General features: G+C 37.9%; 1 protein-coding gene across 1 annotated transcript in view; it reads left to right on the top strand.

The window, feature by feature from the left end:
- LOC131836042 (olfactory receptor 11H7-like) overlaps nucleotides 1-7,550 on the top strand; it is a 51,614-nt gene extending 44,064 nt beyond the window's left edge. Inside the window, exon 3 of the mRNA XM_059181056.1 lies at nucleotides 6,616-7,550. Within this exon, the coding sequence (XP_059037039.1) occupies nucleotides 6,616-7,550 (935 nt within the window). The remainder of the gene's footprint in view (nucleotides 1-6,615) is intronic.
- The last annotated feature ends 20,276 nt before the right edge of the window (nucleotides 7,551-27,826 follow it).

Below are 27,826 nucleotides of genomic sequence, written 5' to 3'. Positions count from 1 at the left end.
CCATGATCAAGTGGGAATTACCCCTGGGATACAAAAATAGTTTAACATAAGTAAATCAATATATGTGATATACTACATTAACTAAATGAGGGATAAAAACCACATGATCATTTCAATAGATGTAGAAAAAGCATTTGGCAAAATATGGCATCCTTTCATGATTAAAAAAAGAACTCAAAAAAAAATTTTTTTTAAAAACTCTTAAAAATGTAAGTGGAGAAAAAACACACCTCAACTTAATAAAAGTCATATATGATAAGCCCACAAAAAACATCGTACTCAATGGTAAAAGGTCAAAACTTTTCTGCTAAGGTCAAAAACAATGTCAGGTATCCACGCTTACCATTTCTATTCAATATAGTACTGGAAGTCTTAGCCAGAGCAATCAGACAAGAAAAAGAAATAAAAGGCACCAAATCAGAAAAAAAGGTAAATTGCTTTTGCAGATGACATGATCTTATATAGAGGAAGTCCTAAAGACCCCACCAAAAAACTATTAGAACTCTCAACAAGTTGAGTGAAGTTGTAGGATACAAAATCAAGATACAGAGATCAATTGTATTTATATACACTATGAAATATTTGAAAAATAAATAAAGAAAATACTCCCATTTACAATAACATCAAAAACAATAAAATACTTAAGAATAAATTTAACCAAGGAGGTGAAAAATCTGTACACTGGAAACTATAAGACTTTGATGAAAGGAACTGAAAAAAGGCTACTGATAAATGGAAAGGTATTCCCTAATCACAGACAGAAAGAGCTACCATTGTAAAAATGTTCGAATGACTGTCCAAAGTCATCAAAAGATTCAATGCAATTCCTATCAAAATTCCAATGGTATCTTTTTACAGAAATAGGAGTGGGGGGAAGCCTAAAATCTGAATGGAACCCCAAAGATCCTGAATATGCAAAGCAATTCTAAGGAAGAACAAAACTGGAAGCATCACATTTCCTGATTACAAGCTACACTACAAAGCTATAGTAATCAAAACAGTACAGTATTTGCACAAAGACAGACACATAAACCAACAGAACAGAATCAAGAGCCAAGAAATAAACCCTTACAAATATGGTCAACTAATATTTAACAAAGACCAAAAATACTCAATGGAGAAATAGTGTAGAATGTCCTTGAATATCAAGTTTGCCTCCAAGCTACCTCAGTAACCAGCAATGCAGATTTTCTCATTGATCATCACTGTCACCTTTGCCTAAGAGTCACATTTTGAAGATCCTCAGAAGAAACCTCAATTTTTTTAAGAAAAACAAAATATCTTCTCCCATTCCATGGGATGCCTCTTTGTTTTCGTGACTATTTCCTTTGCTGTGCAGAAGTTTTTGATTTTGATGAAGTCCCAAAAGTTTATTTTCACTTTTGTTTCCTTTGCCTTTGAAGACATATCTTGAAAGAAGTTGCTGTGGCTGATGTCAAAGAGATTACTGCCTATGTTCTCCTAGGATCCTGATGGATTCCTGTCTCGTGTTGAGGTCTTTTATCCATTTTGAGTTTATCTTTGTGTACAGTGTAAGAGAATGGTTGAGTTTCATTCTTCTACATATAGCTGTCCAGTTTTCCCAGCACCATTTATTGAAGAGACTGTCTTTTTTCCACTGTATATTTTTTCCTGTTTTGTCGAAGATTATTTGCCCATAGAGTTGAGGATCCATATCTGGGCTCTGTACTCTGTTCCACTGGTCTACGTGTCTGTTTTTTTGTTGTTGTTGTTTGTTTGTTTTTAAGATTTTATTTATTTATTTGCCAGAGAGAGAGAGAGAAAGGGAGAGAGAGAGCACGAGCAGGCGAGCACACAGGCAGAGAGAGTGGCAGCAGAGGCAGAGAGAGAAGCAGGCTCCCTGCGGAGCAAGGAGCCCGATGTGGGACTCGATCCCAGGACGCTGAGATCATGACCTGAGCCGAAGGCAGCTGCTTAACCAACTGAGCCACCCAGGTGTCCCTACGTGTCTGTTTTTATGCCAGTACCATGCTGTCTTGGTGATCACAGCTTTGGAGTAAAGCTTGAAATCAGGTAACGTGATGCCGCCAGTTTTATTTTTGTTTTTCAACATTTCCTTAGCTATTCAGGGTCTCTTCTGATTCCATACAAATTTTTGGATTATTATTGCAACACACACAAAACAGATAATCATATCAAAAAATGGGCAGAAGATATGAACAGACACTTCTCCAATGAAGACATACAAATGGCTATCAGACACATGAAAAAATGTTCATCATCACTACCCGTCAGGGAGATTCAAATTAAAACTACATTGAGATATCACCTTACACCAGTTAGAATGGCCAAAATTAACAAGACAGGAAACAACATGTGTTGGAGGGGATGTGGAGAAAGGGGAACCCTCTTACACTGTTAGTGGGAATGCAAGTTGGTGCAGCCCCTTTGGAGAACAGTGTGGAGATTCCTCAAGAAATTAAAAATAGAACTTCCCTATGACCCTGCAATTGCACTACTGGGGATTTATCCCAATGATACAGATGTAGTGAAAAGAAGGGCCATCTGTACCCCAATGTTTATACCAGCAATGGCCACGGTAGCCAAACTGTGGAAAGAACCAAGATGCCCTTCAATGGATGAATGTATAAGGAAGATGTGGTCCATATTCACTATGGAGTATTATGCCTCCATCAGAAAGGATGAATACCCAACCTTTGTAGCAACATGGATGGGACTGGAAGAGATTATGCTGAGTGAAATAAGTCAAGCAGAGAGAGTCAATTATCATATGGTTTCACTTATTTGTGGAGCATAACAAATATCATGGAGGACATGGGGAGTTAGAGAGGAGAAGGGAGTTGGGAGAAATTGGAAGGGGAGGTGAACCATGAGAGACTATGGACTCTGAAAATCAATCTGAGGTGTTTGAAGAGGCAGGGGGTGGGAGGTTGGGTAACCAGGTGGTGGGTATTATAGAGGGCACGAATTGCATGGAGCACTGGGTGTGGTGCAAAAATAATGAATACTGTTATGCTGAAAATAAATAAAAGAAAAAAAAGCTTTGAAAAAAAAAGAAGAAAATCATAAGACCAATGATTTTAAAAATCTCTTCTGTTTGCACTGATTTCAAATTCCCCACTCTTAGAAAGGGAAATCATAATAGAAACTGACAATTTGATTAATTCAGTCTATTAAATGGCTCCTGCCATCTTGGATTTCAGTCTCGCAAGACAGTTCCTTACCTGTTACCAACCATCTTGTCATTACAATGGAAGACTCCAGAAAAATGCAGTAGATTTAACTTTAAAGTGACCAACAGAATATAGTTTCAGATTTCTCTGTTGCAACATCACTTAAGAATTTATTCACAAACATACTCAGTTTCAGAATTTGAGTCATGGGCAAAACTTCCATTTACTGCACTACTCTCCACAGAGGATGATTCTTTTATGGAATGTAATCTCTGCAATAGAAAGTCTCCTGAGGTATTATGCTAAGTGAAGTAAGTCAAGCAGAGAAAGACAATTATTATATGGTTTCACTTATATTTGGAACATAAACAATAGCACAGAGGACCATAAGGGAAGGGAGGGAAATCCGAAGAGGGAGAAATCAGAGAGGGAGATGAACCATGAGAGACTATGGACATCAGGAAACAATCTGAGTGTTTCAGAGGGGAGGAGGGTGTGGGGAGGGTGTAACAGAGTGGTGGGTATTGAGGAGGGCACATGCTGTGATGACACTGGGCGTTATACTAACTAATGAATCACTGAACACTACATCAAAAACTTATGATGTACTATATGCTGGCTACCTGAACATAATAAAAAAATGCCAAAAAATTTTAATTAAATAATTTTTTTAAAAAAGTAAACCTCCTGAAATTTATTCAGTATTTCCCCTGAATTCTCTGTTTAGCTATGAAACAGAACTAATCTACTAGGAGCTAATCTTCTAAAACCTGGATGAACCCCAAAGACTGAAAGAGGATGCACTCCAAGGGAAACGTGAGGAAGCTACTGAAACCACTTGGGGCGAGACATTGAGTTTCAGAGGAATCCCTGAGAGGGATTAATCCTTGCAATTAAACACTGCTTTGCATGTTAAAATGTCTCAGTAAACTCCTAGAAAACAAGCTTCTGAAGCCTCCAGAAATTAAGGAATTCCAGTGAACCACATATAATGCCCTCACCTGGAGTTTTCAGTCAGGTGAGGAGATGATGCCAATGAGGAGATGATGCCTTTATGTTCAACTTTATGTGTCCATTTCTCTTTCCTAGCTGAGCCAGGAACCCCATCATTGTATGTAAGAGAAAGGGACTAATTGTCCATATTGTAACCACTGCTGTGATATACTACAGACTGCCTTTTACTAATTAGACATTGTTCCTCTGTAGTAGTATAGTGTGAACATCCCATATGTGAATACAGGACATTTGCATTCATTGGGTAAAAAAGTCATGTACCCTCTGGGAAGCTTATCTGTAAAATGAACAGAGTAAGTTATCTGAATCATTTTTCCCCAATTCTATCATTCTTTTTAATTACTAAGGACCATCTTTCTGAAAATAATCTCTTTCCAGGAATAATCAGGTGTTATATTCTTCTCTCAGACTACCTGAGAAGACAGTATATCAAGTGAGGAACATGTGGAAGGAGACGATTTAATCAAACTACTATTCTTGGGGTGGCCACCCAAGAATGGTGAGTTGATTGGTTGGTTGGTTGGTTGGTTGGTTGGTTGGTTGATTTCTTGTACTAAGAAGGAGGGTATGAAAAAGCTAGTCCCTTGGATTGTAGCTCATACAGTGATTTATTAATGACAAAAACATGAAAATAGCATTTTTTATGGTATAAAATGGTGGATTTTCCATTCTAATATCCCACCTATTCTGCTCAAGTGCTTTGGAGGCTTTCAAGGGTGGAGTTATGCAAAATTTTATGGAGTCAATTTAGCCCATCAGTGGTTAAAATAAAAATTGATTACTCTGGCTTTTCCATTAAGCTCCCCACCCTTTGATTATCCCATTACTTACCAACACTTTGACCAAAGATTACAGGAAAAATAATGTTTCTGCTAATTGGTTTTACAAGGTATGGTGTTAGAAAAAATGAAGGTAAGTGTGAAGTTGTTGGTGTTTAATGGACCATGACTGCTTAGGGCAAATAACAGCTATTTGCCCTAAGCAGTCATGGTCCATTTTTCATAAAGAAGGACAGGAAGCATAGATTTCAGGACCCTGGTTTCTAGTTTGACTCTGTGAACCTGGACTCCATTCCTGACCAGCAGAGAAACAAGTTCATTTATACTTCATAAATAACAGTCTGGAAATTACCAAGTAAGCACCTAATTCAGTGAAAGTGGAAAGTTCAACATTGATTGGAAAACTGGGCAAATTTAGAATATGGATGCTCAAACCTCCTTTTTATGCTTTCTTCAAAACCACCAACAAGGGACTAGTAACTTTGAAGTCCAAATCTCGTCCTTATTTGCCTTTCAAATTTCTTTATCTTCCATTCCTGATGATTATAACTGGTGACTTTTAATAGATAAGGCAAGAGGTCTGAATTTAATAAGAAAACTCAATATTGGAAAAAAAAAGAAAGAAAGAAAGAAAACTCAATATTGAAACTACCATTTCTAAGACTCTTAGTGCTTTCCATTATTCATTAAAGATTACTCTGTTGTTTAAACACATAAATTGGAACTTTTTTTTTCCCCTTGGAGAGTTTAATTCACATCTGGTATCTTAGAAAGCTTTCTCTTTTTTTTTTCATTTATTTATTTTCAGCATAACAGTATCATTATTGTGTCACCACACCCAGTGCTCCATGCAACCTGTGCCCTCTACAATACCCACCACCTGGTACCCCGACCTCCCACCCCACCCGCCACTTCAAACACCTCAGATTGTTTTTCAGAATCCATAGTCTCTCTTGATTCACCTCCCCTTCCAATTTACCCCAACTCCCTTCTCCTCTCTAACACCCCTTGTCCTCCATGATATTTGTTATGCTCCACAAATAAGAGAAACCATATGATAATTGACTCTCTCTGCTTGACTTATTTCACTCAGTCTTTATTCTTTTAAACAAGGTAAGCTGAGTAAGAGAAAGTGGATGACTTTGTGCATTGAATACCCATAATCAACATTAGGAAAACAAACCAGAATAATAAAATGTCTTCTTAAGGATCAAAGAAATCAAAAAAGAAAGAAACTTAACCAGTTGTACCACTGATGTAGGAAATTCTTGGCTGCATTGGATCCCAGCAAAAGAACACTAAGATTTAGAACCACAATCAATTCAAAATAAGGTAAGAGGGGCACCTGCATGGCTCTATTGGTTAAGCATCTGCCATCAGCTCAGGTCATGATCTTAGGGTCCTGGGATGGAGCCTAGTGGGGAGCCTGATTCTCCCTCTCCCCCCTGCTCATGCTCTCTCTCTCTCTTTCTCAAATAAATAAATAAAATCTTTAAAAGAAAAAAAAAGATTTGTTCCCACATGGTCTCAAAATATCTCATATTTTCCTGTAGAGTTTGAGGTCCCTTCTCAACAAAGTCCTTGAGACATTTAGGAAGCAAAGAAACTTTGTGTTACACTCATGTCTTTCTTCTTCATAGGTTTAAGACCCATGAACTGGTCAGCAGCACACATTCACATAGTAACTGAGTTTGTTCTTCTGGGATTCCCTGGTTGCTGGGAGATACAGATTTTCCTCTTCTTGTTCTTTTTGTTGGTTTATGTCTTGACTTTGCTGGGGAATGGAACCATCATCTGTGCAGTGAGATGGGACCCAAGACTACATACCCCAATGTACTTTCTGCTGGGAAATTTTGCCTTCCTTGAGATCTGGTATGCTTCTTCCACTGTTCCTAACATGCTAGTTAACATTCTCTCCAAAACCAAGGCCATCTCATTTTCTGGATGCTTCCTCCAGTTCTATTTCTTCTTTTCCCTGGGCACAACTGAATGTCTCTTCCTGGCAGTAATGGCTTATGATCGGTACCTGGCCATCTGCCACCCACTGCACTACCCCACAATCATGACTGGGAAACTCTGTAGAATTCTGGTGTCTCTCTGCTGGCTTATTGGATTCCTTGGTTACCCAATACCCATTTTCTTCATCTCCCAACTCCCCTTCTGTAGATCCAATATCATTGATCACTTCCTGTGCGACATGGATCCACTGATGGCTCTGTCTTGTGCTCCAGCTCCCATTACTGAATTTGTCTTTTATACTCAGAGCTCCTTTGTTCTCTTTTTTACTATTATGTACATTCTTCGATCCTATATCCTATTGCTCAGAACTGTTTTTCAGGTCCCTTCCGCAGCTGGCCAGAGAAAGGCCTTTTCCACCTGTGGTTCTCACTTAGCTGTGGTGTCACTTTTTTACGGGACAGTCATGGTAATGTATGTGAGTCCTACATATGGCATCCCATCTTTGATGCAGAAGATTCTCACACTGGTGTATTCAGTAATGACTCCTCTCTTTAATCCCCTCATCTATAGTCTTCGCAATAAGGACATGAAACTTGCCCTGAGAAACATCCTGTTTAGAATGAAAATTAGTCAAAACTCTTGAGCCAAAAAATGCCCACACTTCCAAATTCTAATGGTGAGTAAGTTGAAAATGTGTAATTTTTTTAATGGACTTTTAGTTCTTACTAGGAGTAATTAAAAGCTTTTCTTTTTCCCCCAGAAGTATGCTCAGTTTAGAAACCAATGTGGACTACTAAAACCTAAATTCACTGCAATGTCAACATGCAGTGTAATTTTTCTAAAGTTCTAAATAGTGGAAGTGGGAAGTCAAACTTTCCTGAAAATTTTTCCTTCAGATTTAGGACAAGCCCAATGATTTTTACCAAATAGTTAAAGGTGCAGTGACTTTTGTAACAATTTTGTTTAGGTGTAATTGATATAGAAAAGGACTGCATGTGTTTAATGTACATTAAAAGGGCAGTAGATTTTAACTAGGCATGAGACCTTTCTAGAAGTTTTAACAGACACTCCTTTCTTACCCCTAGCCTAACAATCTTATCTAAACAATCTTATCCCTGTATTAAAAGAGAGGAGAAAAAAACTATCTTGGCCAGTAGGAACTCTTCCAACAAATTTTCTTAGATGTATAGTTCCTCTGTGGTACATTTGAGATAAAACTTGGATACATGCTTAAAAAATCATTTGTTGATGTTTCTCTTAACAGATCGATTATTACACGTACCTTATTGTAGCATTATTTACTTGGTCACATGTATTTCCCCCTGAGAGAGCTCCTTGAGAACAGGAATTGCCGTTTTCCTTTCCAGATTCCCAACACACAGTGACAGAAAAGAAAGCAGCCCCTGGAACTAGGGAAGTGGTCTGGCAATTATCACGTAAATCTTGGTGTGGCCAGGAACCTGCCTAGCACTGTCAGCCAGGCCATGGTGTATAAACATGTTGAACATAAACAATTACACAGAATGGCACCCACAGACCAGGCCACTATGTGAACATGATGGATCAAGACAAAAAAAGACCACTCCACAATCACATCTGAACAAGAACAGTCCCAACTATAAAAAATGATCAAACATCCCCTTCTTTAGGCTAATATTAGTGGCTGCTCTCCCTTTACCAAGTAAAGCTTTAACCCAACTGCCTTTTAGATAAAAATTAAGATACCAAATCATAGACTTTTCTTTCACTTTCTGAAAATCTCTATTTCTTTAAATTCTCCTGTGTCAACTAACAGAAGCACAAATCATATAATAAATCCCTTCTAACACCTTCCTTTTGGATGCCCCATGTTCCTCATGACATATGTTCTCCCTTACTGCAAAAAGCCAATAAACTTATTTTTGTTCAACTACAGGTGTGTTCCTAATGGTCTGTGAATGAGTAGGAATCAACAGTACTATGATACCTAGCATAGAGTAAGAACTCAAAATGTTTGCTTAATACTTTTATCTCAATTTTTTTACTTATGAAAATAATAGGTAGTTGTAAAAAGACCAGCAATAAAGAAATGTATAAAATGGTGGATTTCTCATCTTCACTCTCATCCTCACCAGTCCTTCACTCTATTCCTCAAAGTCAACATTCTCAATTCCTCTGTCCAACATTCAACACACTTCATAGTATGGCTATACCGAACCTACTTTGTTTTCTTTTCCTTCCCGAATGAACCCTCAGCTCTAGTGAGGCTCAACATCTAACTACTTCATTCTCTACCACCTCAACACTATTGCCTAGGCTGCTCTTTAAACCTGAGAAGCCTTACTTTGTCTTCTTCTATGAAACCTGACACTTAGATTCTTAGGGTCTTATTTTATAAAAATAGTATATGACTTATATCTTGAAAATAAGACCTTAAAGAGTAAATGAGACAATTTATATAGGGACCAGACATAATAAAAGACACATAGGAGGTTCTCAGCACATGTTTGTCCCCCCCCCCATCATTTAAATCCAACCATGGATAATTGGCTGGTTATTCTATCAGATTTTCACTATGCTTATGAAAACCTCTGTTGCCAAATAATATACATATAAATTCATAGTTAATGCTTAAAGTGCAAACTCTAGAGTCAGAGTTTCCATATCCTGCCTGTGACCTTGGGCAAGCAGCTTAAATGCCACAATTTCAGCTACTTCACCTATAAAATAGGATGATAATAATAATAGCTATCTCATAGGATTATTATGAGTCAATTTTTTTTAAAAATGAGTCAATACTTTTAAAGCTCTTAGTATTGTGCCTGGTGAACAGAAATCAATAAATATTTTTAAATCAATAAAATATAACAGTATCTTTTAAAGACAGTACATATAATTTTACCTCATTCTAATAGACATGGTGTGTTCCATTATATGAACATATCCTAATTTGTTTATCAATTACTCACTTAAGATACTTTATTGTAGTCAATATTTTATAATTAAAACAATGCTGCAACTAATGTCCTGAAATATAAGACTTTATATAGTCATATCAGTATTCCACAAATTAGAGAAAGGATGGGCACCTGGGTGGCTCAGAGGGTTAAGGCCTCTGCCTTCAGCTTAGGTCATGATCTCACGATCCTGGGACTGAGCCCCACATCAGGCTCTCTGCTCAGTGGGGAGCCTGCTTCCCCTTCTCTTTCTGCCTGCCTCTCTGAATACTTGGGATCTCTGTCAAATAAATAAATAATATTTTTTAAAAATTATAAAATAATTTTTAAAAACTAGAGAAAGGATTTATGGGATACAAAAAATATATATATTTTTAATTCTGAGAAATATTGCTAAATGAGATTTCCCCAAATAGTGTTAACTTTTCAACAAAGAGTGCTGAGACAACTAGATATCCAGCAAAAGAATAAAATTGGACTCCCACCTCACACCACATGCAAAAATTAATCCAAAATGAATCAGAGGGTTTAATGTAAGAGCTAAAACTATGAAACTGCTAGAAGAAAATATAGATTTAAATCTCTGTGACCTTGAATTGTGCAATTTTTAAGATATAACACAAAAAATACATGCAATAAAAGGAGAAATAAATTGACTTCATCAAAATTTTTAAAATTTGTGCTTCAAAGGTTACTTTCAAAGTACAAGATCACAAAATGGGAAAAAATATATGCAGATCTTGTATATGATAAGAGGTCATTATCCAGAATATATCAAGAACACTTACAACTCAACAATAAAAAGATAAATAACTTAATTTTTTTAAATGCCCAAAGATCTGTCTATACATTTCTCCAAATGAGATATACAAATGGCCAATGAGCACATTAAAAGATACTCAGCATCATTACTCATTAGGGAAAGGTAAATCAAAATCATGACAGGAGGTGGAGGAGTCAAGATGGCGGAGAAGTAGCAGGCTGAGACTACTTCAGATAACAGGAGATCAGCTAGATAGCTTATCTAAAGATTGCAAACACCTGCAAGTCCATCGGCAGATCGAAGAGAAGAAGAATAGCAATTCTGGAAACAGAAAAATAACCACTTTCTGAAAGCATATTTTCCTGGGGTTGTTGCCACCCTTTTAGTATTTTACTTGCGCCTTCATATACTCTTATCTGGACAAAATGACAAGACGGAAAAATTCACCACAAAAAAAGAACAAGAGGCAGTACTGAAGGCTAGGGACCTAATCAATACAGACATTGGTAATATGTCAGATCTAGAGTTCAGAATGACAATTCTCAAGGTTCTAGCCAGGCTCGAAAAAGGCATGGAAGATATTAGAGAAACCCTCTTGGAAGATATAAAAGCCCTTTATGGAGAAATAAAAGAACTAAAATCTAACCAAGTTGAAATCAAAAAAGCTATTAATGAGGTGCAATCAAAAATGGAGGCTCTCACTGCTAGGATAAATGAGGCAAAAGAAAGAATTAGTGATATAGAAGACCAAATGACAGAGAATAAAGAAGCTGAGCAAAAGAGGGACAAACAGCTACTGGACCACGAGGGGAGAATTCAAGAGATAAGTGGCACCATAAAACGAAACAACATTAGAATAATTGGGATTCCAGAAGAAGAAGAAAGAGAGAGGGGAGCAGAAGGTATACTGGAGAGAATTATTGAGGAGAATTTCCCCAATATGGCAAAGGGAACGAGCATCAAAATTCAGGAGGTTCAGAGAATGCCCCTCAAAATCAAAAAGAATAGGCCCACACCCCGTCACCTAATAGTAAAATTTACAAGTCTCAGTGACAAAGAGAAAATCCTGAAAGCAACCCGGGAAAAGAAGTCTATAACATACAATGGTAAAAACATTAGATTGGCAGCTGACTTATCCACAGAGACCTGGCAGGCTAGAAAGAGCTGGCATGATATTTTCAGAGCACTAAACGAGAAAAACATGCAGCCAAGAATACTATATCCAGCTAGGCTATCATTGAAAATAGAAGGAGAGATTAAAAGCTTCCAGGACAAACAAAAACTGAAAGAATTTGCAAACACCAAACCAGCTCTACAGGAAATATTGAAAGGGGTCCTCTAAGCAAAGAGAGAGCCTACAAGTGGTAGATCAGAAAGGAAGAGACCATATACAGTAACAGTCTCCTTATAGGCAATACAATGGCACTAAATTCATATCTCTCAATAGTTACCCTGAATGTTAATGGGCTAAATGCCCCAATCAAAAGACACAGGGTATCATAATGGATAAAAAAACAAAACCCATCTATATGTTGCCTCCAAGAAACTCATTTTAAGCCCGAAGACACCTCCAGATTTAAAGTGAGTGGGTGGAAAAGAATTTACCATGCTAATGGACATCAGAAGAAAGCAGGAGTGGCAATCCTTATATCAGATCAATTAGATTTTAAGCCAAAGACTATAATAAGAATTGAGGAAGGACACTATATCATACTCAAAGGGTCTGTCCAACAAGAAGATCTAACAATTTTAAATATCTATGCCACCAACGTGGGAGAAGCCAACTAAATAAACCAATTAATAACAAAATCAAAGAAACACATCAACAATAATACAATAATAGTAGGGGACTTTAACACTCCCCTCATTGAAATGGACAGATCATCCAAGCAAAAGATCAGCAAGGAAATAAAGGCCTTAAACGACACACTGGACCAGATGGACATCACAGATATGTTCAGAACATTTCATCCCAAAGCAACAGAATACACATTCTTCTCTAGTGCACATGGAACATTCTCCAGAATAGATCACATCCTCGGTCCTAAATCAAGACTCAACCGGTATCAAAAGATTGGGATCATTCCCTGCATATTTTCAAACCACAATGCTCTAAAGCTAGAACTCAACCACAAAAGGAAGTTTGGAAAGAACCCAAATACATGGAGACTAAACAGCATCCTTCTAAAGAATGAATGGGTCAACAGGGAAATTAAAGAAGAATTGAAAAAAATCATGGAAACAAATGATAATGAAAATACAACGGTTCAAAATCTGTGGGACACAACAAAGGCAGTACTGAGAGGAAAATATATAGCAGTACAAGCCTTTCTCAAGAAACAAGAATGGGGGGGCGCCTGGGTGGCTCAGTGGGTTAAGCCACTGCCTTCGGCTCAGGTCATGATCTCAGGGTCCTGGGATCGAGTCCCGCATCGGGCTCTCTGCTCGGCAAGGAGCCTGCTTCCCTCTCTCTCTCTCTTGGCCTGCCTCTCCATCTACTTGTGATTTCTCTCTGTCAAATATAAATAAAATTTTAAAAAAGAAAAAAGAAACAAGAATGGTCTCAGGTACACAACCTAACCCTACACCTAAAGGAGCTGGAGAAAGAACAAGAAAGAATCCCTAAGTCCAGCAGGAGAAGAGAAATCATCAAGTTCAGAGCAGAAATCAATGAAATAGAAACCAAAAAAACAATAGAACAAATCAACGAAACTAGGAGCTGGTTCTTTGAAAGAATTAATAAAATTGATAAACCCCTGGCCAGACTTATCAAAAAGAAAAGAGAAAGGACCCAAATAAATAAAATCATGAATGAAAGAGGAGAGATCACAACAACTAACACCAAAGAAATACAAACTATTATAAGAACATACTATGAGCAACTCTACGCCAACAAATTTGACAATCTGGAAGAAATGGATGCATTCCTAGAAACATATAAACTACCACAACTGAACCAGGAAGAAATAGAAAGCCTGAACAGACCTATAACCAGTAAGGATATTGAAACAGTCATTAAGAGGTCAACACCTCTTAGACAAAGCAGGAAAGAATGTCCAATGGAAAAAAGACAGCCTCTTCAATAAATGGTGCTGGGAAAATTGGACAGCCACATGCAGAAAAATGAAATTGGACCATTTCCTTACACCACACACAAAAATAGACTCAAAATGGATGAAGGACCTCAATGTGAGAAAGGAATCCATCAAAATCCTTGAGGAGAACACAGGCAGCTACCTCTTTGACCTCAGCCGCAGCAACATCTTCCTAGGAACATCGCCAAAGGCAAGGGAAGCAAGGGCAGAAATGAACTATTGGGATTTCATCAAGATCAAAAGCTTTTGCACAGCAAAGGAAACAGTTAACAAAATCAAAAGACAACTGACAGAATGGGAGAAGATATTTGCAAACGACATATCAGATAAAGGACTAGTGTCCAGAATCTATAAAGAACTTAGCAAACTCAACACCCAAAGAACAAATAATCCAATCAAGAAATGGGCAGAGGACATGAACAGACATTTCTGCAAGGAAGACATCCAGATGGCCAACAGACACATGAAAAAGTGCTCCATATCACTCGGCATCAGGGAAATACAAATCAAAACCACAATGAGATATCACCTCACACCAGTCAGAGTGGCTAAAATCAACAAGTCAGGAAATGACAGATGCTGGCGAGGATGTGGAGAAAGGGGAACCCTCCTACACTGTTGGTGGGAATGCAAGCTGGTGCAACCACTCTGGAAAACAGCATGGAGGTTCCTCAAAATGTTGAAAATAGAACTGCCCTATGACCCAGCAATTGCACTACTGGGTATTTACCCTAAAGATACAAACGTAGTGATCCAAAGGGGCACGTGCACCTGAATGTTTATAGCAGCAATGTCCACAATAGCCAAACTATGGAAAGAACCTAGATGTCCATCAACAGATGAATGGATCAAGAAGATGTGGTATATATACACAATGGAATACTATGCAGTCATCAAAAGAAATGAAATCTTGCCATTTGCGACAACATGGATGGAACTAGAGCGTATCGTGCTTAGCGAAATAAGTCAAGCAGCGAAAGACAACTATCATATGATCTCCCTGATATGAGGAAGTGGTGATGCAACATGGGGGCTTAAGTGGGCAGAAGAAGAATCAATGAAACAAGATGGGATTGGGAGGGAGACAAACCATAAGTGACTCTTAATCTCACAAAACAAACTGAGGGTTGCTGGGGGGAGGGGGTTTGGGAGAAGGGGGTGGGATTATGGACATTGGGGAGGGTATGTGCTTTGGTGAGTGCTGTGAAGTGTGTAAACTTAGCAATTCACAGACCTGTACCCCTGGGGATAAAAATATATTTTTATAAAAAATAAAAATTTTTTTTATAAAAATCATGATAGGATACCATTTTATACCCACTAGCACAGCTAGAATCAAAAAAGACAGACAACACCAAGTATTGGCCAGAATGTGTAAAGATGGAATAGTCATACACTGTTGGCCAAAATGTAAAATGGTACACTTGCTTTAGAAAACAATTCATCAGTTTCTCACATAAATATTGAGTTGTCATATGATCCAGCAATTTCCATACATAGGTATAAAACCAAGAGAATTAAAAAACATAATTTTGCACAAAATGGGTAAACAAATGCTCATCGCAGCATTATTTGTAACAGCCAAAAAAGTAAAATAACCTAAAGGTCCACCATCTGATGAATGGACAAAATGTGGTATATACATACAATGGAATATTTTTCAGCCATAAAATTATGGCTGACATCAAAAGAAATGAAATCTTGCCATTTGCAACAACGTGAATGGAACTAGAGCGTGTCATGCTTAGCGAAATAAGTCAAGCGGAGAAAGACAACTATCATATGATCTCCCTGATATGAGGAAGTGGTGATGCAACATGGGGGCTTAAGTGGGTAGGAGAAGAATAAATAAAACAAGATGGGATTGGGAGGGAGACAAACCATAAGTGACTCTTAATCTCACAAAACAAACTGAGGGTTGCTGGGGAGAGGGGGGTTGGGAGAAGGGGGGTGGGGTTATGGACATTGGGGAGGGTATGTGTTTGGGTGAGTGCTGTGAAGTGTGTAAACCTGGCAATTCACAGACCTGTACCCCTGGGGATAAAAATATATTATATGTTTATAAAAAATTTAAAATTAAAAAAAAGAAATTCATTAAAAAATTATGGCTGAAATAAAATATGGTTAAGTATGATATTTGCTACAACATGAATGAACTTTGAAAACATTATGCTAAGTAAAGCATGCCAGATACAAAAGGTGACATATTGTATGATTCTATTTACATAAAATGTCCAAAGTAGGCAACTCAGAAAGATTAGTAGTTATAAAGGACTAGGCAGGAGAAAGAATGGGGAATGATTGGTAATGGGTACCCAGTTTGGGGCAGAATAGTGAAGATATTCTCCATCAGATAGCAGTGATAGTTGCACAACCTTGTTGAATGTACTAAAAACTACCTATACTTTAAAAGGGTGAACTTTAGGCAATGTGAAGTATATCTCACTAAAAAACTTGTGTTAACATGCTCATTTTCCCATAGCCTCCTTAGCACTGGATCTTACCGCACTTTCTCATTTGTTTGCCAATGAAAGGTGAGGTAGATACTGTGTTAATTTTCCTTATTTGAATTGGACATTAAGTACTATAAGAACTTAGAGAAATGAGATAGCAGTGAATGCTGTAAACAAATGTATTGAAAGGAGGATGTTGTGGTTAATCCGTGGCTTGAAGATAGGAAGAAGAGAGAAACAATATATATTTGTAGATACTACCCCCTCCAGGAGATGGAGCTTAACTCTTTTTCCCAAAAGGTGGTCTAGACTTAGTGACTTGATTCCAAGGAATATAAGAGAAAGGGGAAAATAATAACTTTACAACGGAGAAACCTAGCAAACACAACACTGACCACATGATAAAGGTTAACATCATGAGAGTAGTCATGTGGATATAATGTCTCCAGATATGATATGACAAGAAGGATATTTCACCTCTGTGGTATCTTTCCCTAAGACCCATAATCACAGTCTAATCATGAGGAAAAAATATCAAACCCAGACTGGGGACCAGTCTACCAGAAACCATACTCAATACTCCTCAAAACTGTCAAGGCCATGAAAAACAAGGAAAGACTTTGAAACTGTGACAGTCCCAAAGGAGAGAGCATAACTAAATGTAATGTGGTACCCTGAATTGGATCCTGGAATAAAGAAAGGGCATTCAGAGAGAATTGATGAAGTCCAAATAATGGATGTCTGTTATTAATAATATACCAATGTTGGCTTATTAGTTTTACCAAATGTAACATATAAGATGTTAACAATGGGGGAAATTGGGTGACTGATATATTGGAATTTTACGTATTCTTTTTAGTTTTAATTTTATTTTATTTTGAGAGAGAAAGAGCATGGGAGGGTAGAAAAAGAGGGAGGGAAAATCCCAAGCAGGCTCCACCATTAGTGCAGAGCCCCCACACAGGGTTCCATGCCAGGCTTGATCTCACTGCCTAAGATCATGATGCCAGCTGAAATCAAGAGTCAGATGCTTGAGTGAGCCACGTGGGCAGCCCGTATTATCTTTTAAACTTGTATAAATATAAAAGGATAGCAAAATAAACAGTTTCTTACTTTTTAAATGGCTTATCTGATACTTTTACCACCTGAATAATCTCACATAAAATTCCAAGGTCCACATGAAAATATACTGATGTACTGACAGCGTACATGGATTCAAAATGAAAGCCTCAACTTCGGAAAACAGGAAGCTTAAGACTAGTTCATTTGTAACATTTAGTCAGTTTTACTACTTGAATCCTGAAGAATATTTATTAAGATGAGTACAACAACCTCAATTCACACTTGAGGAAAATTTTAAACATTTTCTAAAATACTTAATAAGAGAAATTTGATTAGATGTTACTACAATGTTAAAAGACCTTGTGAAGAAAATTTTAACATCATATTATCAATGACAGAAAAGGATGAGCTGAGAGATTTAAAGAATAATTATATCAGGGCTCCTTTGAGTTCAAGCCCTACACTGGGTGTATAGATTACTAAATAGATACATACATACATACATAAACAAACTTCAAAAAAAAAAAAAAAAAGAGAGTGATCACACCCTGAAGCATGATCCAACGAAATTGGATTTTCCAAATTCTGTTAAATAGCCAGAAAGGAAAAAAAGCAATAGATACCTTCTGCCATTTGCTACCATGTATTCATGCAAAGCAATTTTATCAACAATGATGGATACCTAGAATTTGAAGAGTTTTAATATTTAATATGTTTTAATATATTATAAATTATAATCATATAATTTTTTTCCTTAGGACATAAGAAATATAATGAATTTTTTTCACCAAAATTTATAGAACTGACTTTAAATCCCTTCAAGTTTATTCCAGTATGTCACACAAACATCATTTTCTTGGGGTACAATTTTCTAAGCATTGCCATAATGGACAGCAAATCAGTTCAGTCAAAAATTCTCTATAATGTCTTGGGGGAACTGATCAGATTCAATTCCTCCTCCCAGAACTGTTCATGAAGATGAATATATTTATAGGTTTAAAACTTAATGAACTCTCTGGAGGTTGATTCTACATCAATACAATTTGTCAATATTATGCTGATTCCTATCTCTTCTCTAGTCATTAAACATACTGTCCAAGGCAACCATCTCTATCCTTCATAATAGTACTTACAACAACCACTAATTCAATGCCCTCCTTGGTTTAATAAGATCTTTCTTGTATTTCTTAGAGTAACATTTGCCATCATTTTGAGCTTTGACTTTGGCTGCTTATTTCTTCCTAGAGACTTGCAAGATAATTAATATTAAAATAAATTATCACACTGCTCATGTCCCGTGTGGAGAAAAGGAAATCATCATTCACTGTTGATGGAAATGCAAATTAGTGCAGCCACTGTGGAAAATGGTGTGGAGTTTTCTCAAAAAACTAAAAATAGTATTACCATATGATCCAGCAATTCCATTACAGGGTATTTACCCAAAGAAAATGAAAATGCTCTTTCAAAAAGGTATATGCACCCCTATGTTTATTGTAACATTATTTACAATAGCCAAACTATGATAGCAGCCAAGTGTCCATGAATGGATGAATGGATAAAGAAGTAATAGAATATTACTCAGCCAGGGGACACCTGGATGGCTCAGTCAGTTAAGCATCTGACTTGGCTCAGGTCATGATCTCAAGGTCCTAGACTCGAGCCTCAAATCAAGATCCATACTCAGCAGGGAGTCTGATTGTCCCTCCCCCACTGCTCCTCCCCCCACTTGTGTTCTGTCTCTTAAATTTGAAAAAAAAGGGGGGGATATTATTCAGCCATTAAAAAGAAGAAAAGAATGAAGTCTTGCCATTTGCAACAACATGGATAGACCTAGTCAGGCAGAGAAAAACAAATACCATATTATTTCACTCATACATGGAATTTAAGAAACAAAACAAATGACCAAATAAAGAAAAGAGACAAGTAATGGTTATGTCTTATATATGAGCAACTACACATCAAACAGAAATGGTTTACTAAATGCCTAGATTAACATGGTTTATCCTCAGTTACATATTTTTTATACAAAACAAGTATAAACATTATTTAAAGTACATTAAAAATCAACTCTAAACACCTAAGGAGAACCAGGCACTATACACACTAATCTTAACTATTAAGTTTTAGCCCTTTCTACATTATCTTTTTATGGGTTTAAATAAGAACATGTAAAAGTGCTTCCTTATTTTGCAATAATAAGTCCACAAAACAGCCAAGTATAGTGTCAAAAACACTAGACCTGGTTTCAGGAGATTTAAGCCCAGGGTTACCACTCACTAGCTATACAACATTCATCTTAAAACTCTCAACCTGCTATATCCGATACTAGAGCAGGTATTCAATCAATGTTTATAAATGTAATCAGGAACTGAGTCTAGGAGAACCCAGTGAAGACGTGAAAGAGCCTTCCTCTTTGCTTGCCAACTTATGAATTTGGTTATAACAACAGGTAAGCAAATAAAATAAAATAAAATAAAGGATAGAGTTCTCCCCTCACCAGTTGTTCAATCATGGCAAGGCAAAGAGGAAATGGCCTGCACCCAGAAATGAGCACAAAGAGAAGGAAAGCCAACAGGGCAAAAAGACTGGTAGACTTATACTCTCACTAAGATTCTTCATCCCCTGGGAAGCAGTTTTCTCTGATCCCACTGGGAAAGCATGCATTCTGCCATGCAGTGGGGCCATGACATAAAATCCCAGTAATTCTAGATCAGCTTCTTTATTCATCTGATAGAATTCTGGTTTATATTTTCTATAGCCATCATGACCTGAGCAAAGATAAGCTGGACCATGAAGCCATTTTGTTTATCTTCTCTATCAATATGAGCATATAAAAGATGCAAAAAAAAAAAAAAAAGTGAGGGGCGCCTGGGTGGCTCAGTGGGTTAGGCCGCTGCCTTCGGCTCAGGTCATGATCTCGGGGTCCTGGGATCGAGTCCCGCATCGGGCTCTCTGCTCAGCAGGGAGCCTGCTTCCTCCTCTCTCTCTCTGCCTGCCTCTCTGCCTACTTGTGATTTCTCTCTGTCAAATAAATAAATAAAATCTTTAAAAAAAAAAAAAAAAAAAGTGAGAATCTGATAGCTTAAACCTAAAGAAAAGATTAGATATGTGGGTATGTGGGTAGCTCAGGCAGTCAAGTGTCTGTCTTCGGTTCAGGTCATGATCCCAGAGTCCTGGGATCAAGTTCCATGACAGACTCCTTGCTCAATGGGGAGCCTACTTCTCCCTCTACCTTCTCTGCCTGCTCTGCCTACCACTCCCCCTGCTTTTGCGTGCTCTTTCTCTCTCTCTCTCTCTGACAAACAAATAAAAAGGAGAGAAAAAAGATAGTTGTGATTTAGTCACAAGATCACTGACTAACTTAATGGTATTTTATAATGAATCATGTCAAGAAAATTATATTCAATTATTATTTCATATTACAAGGATGTTAGAAATACAATGGCATATGAGGTATGTAATGATAGTTGATATTTTGTAATAAAAATATTTTCTGAAAGAAAAAAAGAGAAGATTTGTGTAAGCAAAAATAGAAAAACACATGTTCAGAGAATTGTAGTCAACAACAGAATAATGTATATTCATTCAAAATTTATTGTTTACTAAAAACAAATAGCTAGGGAAACAATTTAGACAGACATATTTCAGATACAGCCTACTTAAAAGAGATCAAAATCTTATGGGAGATATTGATAATAGTTTACAAATCACTTATACATTAGATAGTAATAAGAATATATAAACACAGTTGCTTTAGTAATAAGAATATATAAATATGGTTGCTTTATCTAGAACACAATTCTCAATGAACACTGATAAAATTGTATAGATTGAGATTTCCATGTCTTTCTTGGGCTTATCCCAAGATACAGCCTTATAGCTGGTGCAGCCACTCTGGAAAATAGCATGGAGTTTCCTCAAAAAGTGGAAAATAGAGCTATCCTATGACCCAGTAATCGCACTACTGGGTATTTACCCTAAAGATACAAATGTAGTGATCCGAAGGGGCACGTGCACCCGAATGTTTATGGCAGCAATGTCCATAATAGCCAAACTATGTAAAGAACCTAGATGTCCATCAACAAACAGATGAATGGATAAAGAAGAGTGGTGTATATATACAATGGAATACTATGCAGCCATCAAAAGAAATGGAATCTTGCCATTTGCAACGATATGGATGGAGCTAGAGGGTATTGTGTTAAGCGAAATAAGTCAATCAGAGAAACAATAATCATATGATCTCCCCGATATGAGGAATTTGAGAGGCAGAGTGGGGGCTTTGGGGGTAGGGAAGGAAAAAATGAAACAAGATGGGATCAGGAGGGAGACAAATTATAAGAGACTCTTAATCTCACAAAACAAACTGAGGGTTGCTTGGGGGAGAGGGGCTATGGAGAGGGTGGTTGGATTATGGACATTGAGGAGGGTATGTGGTATGGTGAGGGCTGTGAAATGTGTAAGCCTGATGATTCACAGACCTGTACTCCTGGGACAAATAATACATTATATGTTAATAAAAATAATATATATATACACATATATTTTTTTTAAAAAGACACAGCCTTATAAGCACATTTACCTGTAGGCTGGCAACAATCCTATCATTCAGTAGAAAGGTTACAATTCAACCCTCAGAGAAGTTTTCCATCCTAGATTTCAACTGGCCTGGCCTAAGAGCATTGGTAAAAGGCACTCAAAGTCAAGTCTCCTATCACTTTGCTTCTCCAAGGGTGAGCTGGAACTAGGACAGTTCCCTTCAGCAGTATCCATTTGTTCAGAAAGAGGTCACATGAATGTTCTTGGGTATGCTAGAAGGAGATTAATTTATTCTCTAACATAGCTTTAAAATCATACTTTAAAAAATGTTTTTAAATGTCATTTAAAAATGTAATCCAAGAAGTCAACCCAAAAAGGCTACATAACTCTATGATTCCATTATAGAAAAGGCAAAACTGTAGAGACAGTAAAAAGACCAGCGGTTGCTAGGAGTTAGAGGAGTAGGGAAGGATGAATAAGTAGAGTGCAGAGGATTTTTAGGGTAGCAAAACTATTCTGTATGACACTATAATGATGGATACAAGTCATTATACAATTCTCAAAACTCACAGAATATACAACCTCAAGAGTGAATCCTAATGTAAACCACGGATTTGGAGTGACAATGATGTATCAGTGTAAGGTCATTGACTATAACAAATGTACCATTCTAACGCAGGATGTTGATGGTTGAGAAAGTGTGTATGTATGTGTGCATGTGTGCAGAAGGTACATGGGAACTCTCTGTACTTTCCACTCAGTCTTGTTGTGAATGTAAAACTGCTTTAAAAAAATGAAGCTTATTTTTAAAATAATCATAAAAATGTAACCCAATAATAATTATTGGCCAAGACTACACAATTAGTGTTTACTTTCTTTTGGGCAGTGACAAAAAGCAGACAAAGTAAGCTTTCCACAAGTCTTTTTTTGGTACAGAAGCAGCCTGTAGACCAAAATATAGAGGCTCAATTAGTAAGTTTTCCTTGAATAATAACTTTTTTTTCGTCTACTCATTTCTGCCATCATTCACTTGGCCCATTTGGGAAACCTCAACCAAATATCTTCTTTCCCCCTTTCTGCTAGCAAGAAGAAAAAACTTCAGGCCCAGTTGGCAATATCTTGAAGTGGTTGGCACTGTTCGAGCTGCCTCTGTGAAAGAAATGCCCAAAGGATTCCCATCCCCCCAGGCCTAATCCAAAGACCGAGTTATTTTAACAGATTGAAAAGAAACTTGAAGAGTCAGAGTCATGGCAGAAGATCCTGAGGTCCCCAGGTACAGTTTGGGACTTTGCACCAGCTCTGCTTTGGTTGATTAAAGCAGGAGTTGGAGGCCCCTGAGAGCCAATTAGAAAATAAAGTCAGTGTGAGGATGAGAAAAATGATTCCAGAAACTACCAATTAAAAGTGAATGGATCCCACATCACCAAGAGACCATGACTCAAACTATTGCATCAGCCAAGTTTCAGTACCAATTCCCCAAACATGATGAGGGAGCAAAAGGGAGGGAGCCAGAGGAGTTTCACACACTGGCAAGTGTCCACTTCTTACCCCAAGTGCATCCATCCCTGGCAAATTAAAGTGTAAGTGGTATCTCTTGATTAGCCACGTAGAAAACCCAAAGAACATGCCATGAGGGCAATAGGCTCTGTAGGCTGGAAAGCAGACCCAGTGGAGTTACACAGGGTGCTGCTGACACAGCAGCCCTGCTACCGACTCTGAATCACACCTGTCAAGTCAGATCACACATGACTCATTGACCTTGGTGTAGCACAACACTACTGCCATGATTACACTCCCTCACCCCATGCATGTAAGATACTTGATGATTTTCACACATGTTCACAAACAGCACTTCATTCATTGTCACAAAATCCCTGTGGGTTTTGTCCGGTGTGTGTTAGTATTTCCATCTAGGAATTTAAAGAAGTTAATGCTGAAGTTCAAGACAGGTGCCTAATATCACACGGATTTGCATACTTTAAGTGATGGGCCACTATGCTCATATATACATAGACTATCTCTAGAAGAAAATATGAGAAAGTGGAGCAGTTACTACAGCAAGGGAACTAGGGGTCAGGAATGGAAATTAAACTTGCTTCTGTTACTCTTTTTATGACTTTACAATTTTATAGTCTTGTATATTTAACTTCCTGAAATTAAATGAAAAAGAAAGATATAATTAAGGAGTAGAAAACCACAATCCATTTCTCTTCCCACTGCATAATGCTGCCTCCCCTGCAGGGTAAGAAGCCAGAGTAGCTTTCTTTCTCTTGTATCCTCCCACTTCTTCCCCATTCCATCACCTCCATCCACATATACATACACAAACACAATTTTCTACGAGAAATTTCCCATTAATGCCTGCTCTGTGCAATCTTCCAGGAGCTAAGAATGTGCTGAAAACCAACCAAGTGATAAGGAAAGTGAAAACATGATTCTTGCTTATAGATTGAGTGATCCTAATGATAGTTTCATTTGGAAAAAATATAGCATCTTTGTCCAATATTTTAAGAGAATAGAAATATAAACAAACACTTCAGCATAAAGAATCAAGTATAGGGGCACCTCAGTGGCTCAGAGGGTTAAGCCTCTGCCTTTGTTTCAGGTCATGATCTCAGGGTCCTGGAATCAAGCCCCACATCAGGCTCTCTGCTCAGTGGGGAGCCTGCTTCCCCCTCTCTCTCTCTCTCAGCCTGCTTCTCTGCCTACTTGTGATCTCTCTCTATGTCAAATAAATAAATAAAATGTTTTTTAAAAATAAATAAATAAAGGATCAAGTTTAGAAAGAATGAAAGCCACAAAACCTGCCAGTACTAGGGACTGTGGCTCCCTAATACTCAACAGGCTGGCAAGTCACTGACTGAAGGGGAAGAACTCTCTTCCTTGAATATCAGGGGAGATTCCTCCACTTGATATAGTGAGATGGGCTTCCACAAGAAGAAAAGGTGAGAGCACATATGACACAATGGCGATTGCAGCTACACACATCTAGAGACCAAACAGATAAAACTAAATTGATAGAGAACTGGAAGATATTGCCCATCCCACCACTTGCAACAATAATACTCTGTATCTACTAATCATAGATGCAGGTAGAAGGGTAAGCAGGAAAAAAAGTGCTGGAGCACTTGGGTGGCACAGTAGGTTAAGCATCCAACTCTTCGTTTTGGCTTAGGTCTTGATCTCAGGGTCATGATATTGAGCCCCTGTTTAGGCTCCACACTCAGTGTGGAGTCTGCTTAAGACTCTATCTCCCTCTCCCACTGCCCTTCCCACACACACTTGTGCACCCCTGATGCTCTCTCTCACTCTAAAATAAAGGAATAAAGTATTTTATTTAAAAAAAAAGAAATTAAATTAAAAAAAAAAAAGAAAATGGTGACAGAATCCTGACACCAAGAGGCAGTCATCAGTTTGGACTACAACTCTTCTAAAGTTTGTTCATCTGTTCCATTTAAATTTATTGAGCACTTGTGTCAGGTACAGTGCTAGGATCTAAGACCATGAAAATGAGTAACTTCAAAAAGCTCATAGCCCACAGGAAATTAGCAAATAATTAAAATACAATGTCATAAGTGCTCTGAGAGTATAAAGACAGACACATTAAAATCTGCTTCCAGTGAGCCCAGGAAGTTTTTATAAGAAATGTAACATTTAAACTGAATCTCAAAGGACAGTTAGGAACTCTCCAGTGGGGGGGGACAACACATCTCAAGCAAAAAGAATCACATGTGCAAAAGTACTGAGGTATGAAAGAGCATGGAAAATTTCCAGACATTAAGAATATGTTGAGGGTGGGCGCCTGGGTGGCTCAGTGGGTTAAGCCGCTGCCTTCAGCTCAGGTCATGATCTCAGGGTCCTGGGATCGAGTCCCGCATCGGGCTCTCTGCTCAGCAGGGAGCCTTCTTCCCTCTCTCTCTCTCTCTGCCTGCCTCTCCATCTACTTGTGATTTCTCTCTGTCAAATAAATAAATAAAATATTTAAAAAAAAAAAAAAAGAACATGTTGAGGGTGCCATGCATTAGGATTATAAGGAGAAAAGAGCAGGAATGAGAAAATATAAATAAGCAGACAAAACTTGAAGGCTGTGGCCATGTGAAGGAGTATCTTGCTGGAATTATGGAACTGTTGAAATTAAAGAACTGTTGAAAGTTTTTAAATAAGGAAATAGGGTAGTCCCTTTAACAACCACAATATTGTTCCAAGACCCCCACTGAATCCCTGAAATCCTGGAGAGTACCAAACTCTATATACACTGTTTTTTTCCCCATATATGTACATGTATGATAGTGAAATTTGTAAGTGAGGCATTGTATGAGATTAACAACAGTAACCAATAATAAAATAGAACAATAGAACAATTATAACAACATGCAGTAATTAAAGTTATGTGGTCTTTCTCTCAAAACATCTTATTGTACACAACTTTCTTCTTGTGATGATGTGGGATGATACAATGCCTACATGATAAAATGAAGTGAGGTGAATGACACAGGCATTGTGATCTAGTGTCAACCTACTAATGGCCTTCTGACAAGTCATCAGAAGGATCACCTGTTTCCAGACAGTGACTGATGAGGGTAACGGAAACAGCAGAAAGCAAAATCGTGGGAGCGGAAACTTGGATGAGGGGGGACTACTGTAATGTCAGACTGTCAAACAGTCTGATGTCAAACATCAGACTGATGTTTGAGAAAGGTGAAACTGTTGGCAACATTTGCCATTTCTGAAACAGCAGCAGAGCAAATTAGCAGAATAGATAATCCTATAAGATCTGAAGCCAGGATCACAGGGGTCAAATGATAGCTGCCATACAGTTGGAATATCAGTATAATTGAGTGTTGTCCTGCTGGTCTCTGCCTGTTCTATACCACAGAGGACATAAGTTAACTCATTTAAATCTCACAACATTCCTACAGGGTAGGTAGTGAAATTATCTTTATTTCACAGATGGGGACACTGAATCTCAGAGAACTAAGAAACTTGACCACAGCCTTTGGAGCAGAATAATAGTTAAGATGTCAAGTCCCGGGGCTCTTGAGTGGCTCAGGTATTAAGCGTCTTCAGACCCTGATCCCAGGGTCCTCGGATCGAGCCCCACATTGGGCTCCCTGCTCAGCAGGAAGCCTGCTTCAAACCCTCCCTTTCCCCCTGTTTGTGTTCCCTCTCTCACTGTGTCTCTATCAAATAAACAAAATCGTTTTTTAAAAATGTCAAATGCTGGCTCTGTGGCTTACTAGCTCATAAACTTGGACAAAGTTACTATTATGATCATTATTATTAAGAAGTTTTAAAATGGGGAAAAAAGATTTCAACTATTGAGAAAATAATTCTATTCAACTATTGAGAAAATAATGAAAATAGTAATTCATTGTAGGGATGCCTGTATGTCTCAGTGGGTGAGCAACTGACTCTTGATTTGACTCAAGTCATGATCTCACCATTGTGAGACTGAGTTCCATGTTGGGCTCTGCATTCAGCATGGAGTCTGCTTGAGATTCTCTCTCACACTCTCTGGTCCTCATCCCCACTCACACATGCACACATACTCAATCTTCCTCTCCAAAAAAAAAAGGGGGGGTGCCTGGGTGGCTCAATGGGTTAAAGCCTCTGCCTTCGGCTCAGGTCATGATCCCAGGGTCCTGGGATCAAGCGCCACATCGGGCTTTCTGCTCTATGGGGAGCCTGCTTCCTCCTCTCTCTCTCTCTCTGCCTGCCTCTATGCCTGCTTTTGATTTCCGTCTGTCAAATAAATAAATAAAATCTTTTAAAAAAATAAAAATAAAAAACCATTGCAATAATGAGACAAGAAATGCTGAACTACTGAGTTAAGATAATACAAATGGAAAGAAAATAAATGAGATATTTAGGAGGTATGATTAACATATCCAATGAAATGAAGAAGAAACTCAGACTTCACAAGTTTCTGACCTGGATAACTAAACACACGTGAGGGCAGTTGCTAATATGGAGACAACAGAGGTGGATGCCAGAGATAAAGAGTTGTGTTTCACAGATTTGGGATTTAAAGTGTCTATGGCGCATACAGCCTAGTAAGCTGGTATAATTTT

Source organism: Mustela lutreola, chromosome 7 (assembly GCF_030435805.1).
Source record: "Mustela lutreola isolate mMusLut2 chromosome 7, mMusLut2.pri, whole genome shotgun sequence".
In the NCBI taxonomy this organism is placed as follows: Eukaryota; Metazoa; Chordata; class Mammalia; order Carnivora; family Mustelidae; genus Mustela; species Mustela lutreola.
This window is presented reverse-complemented; position numbering and strand designations above follow the sequence as displayed.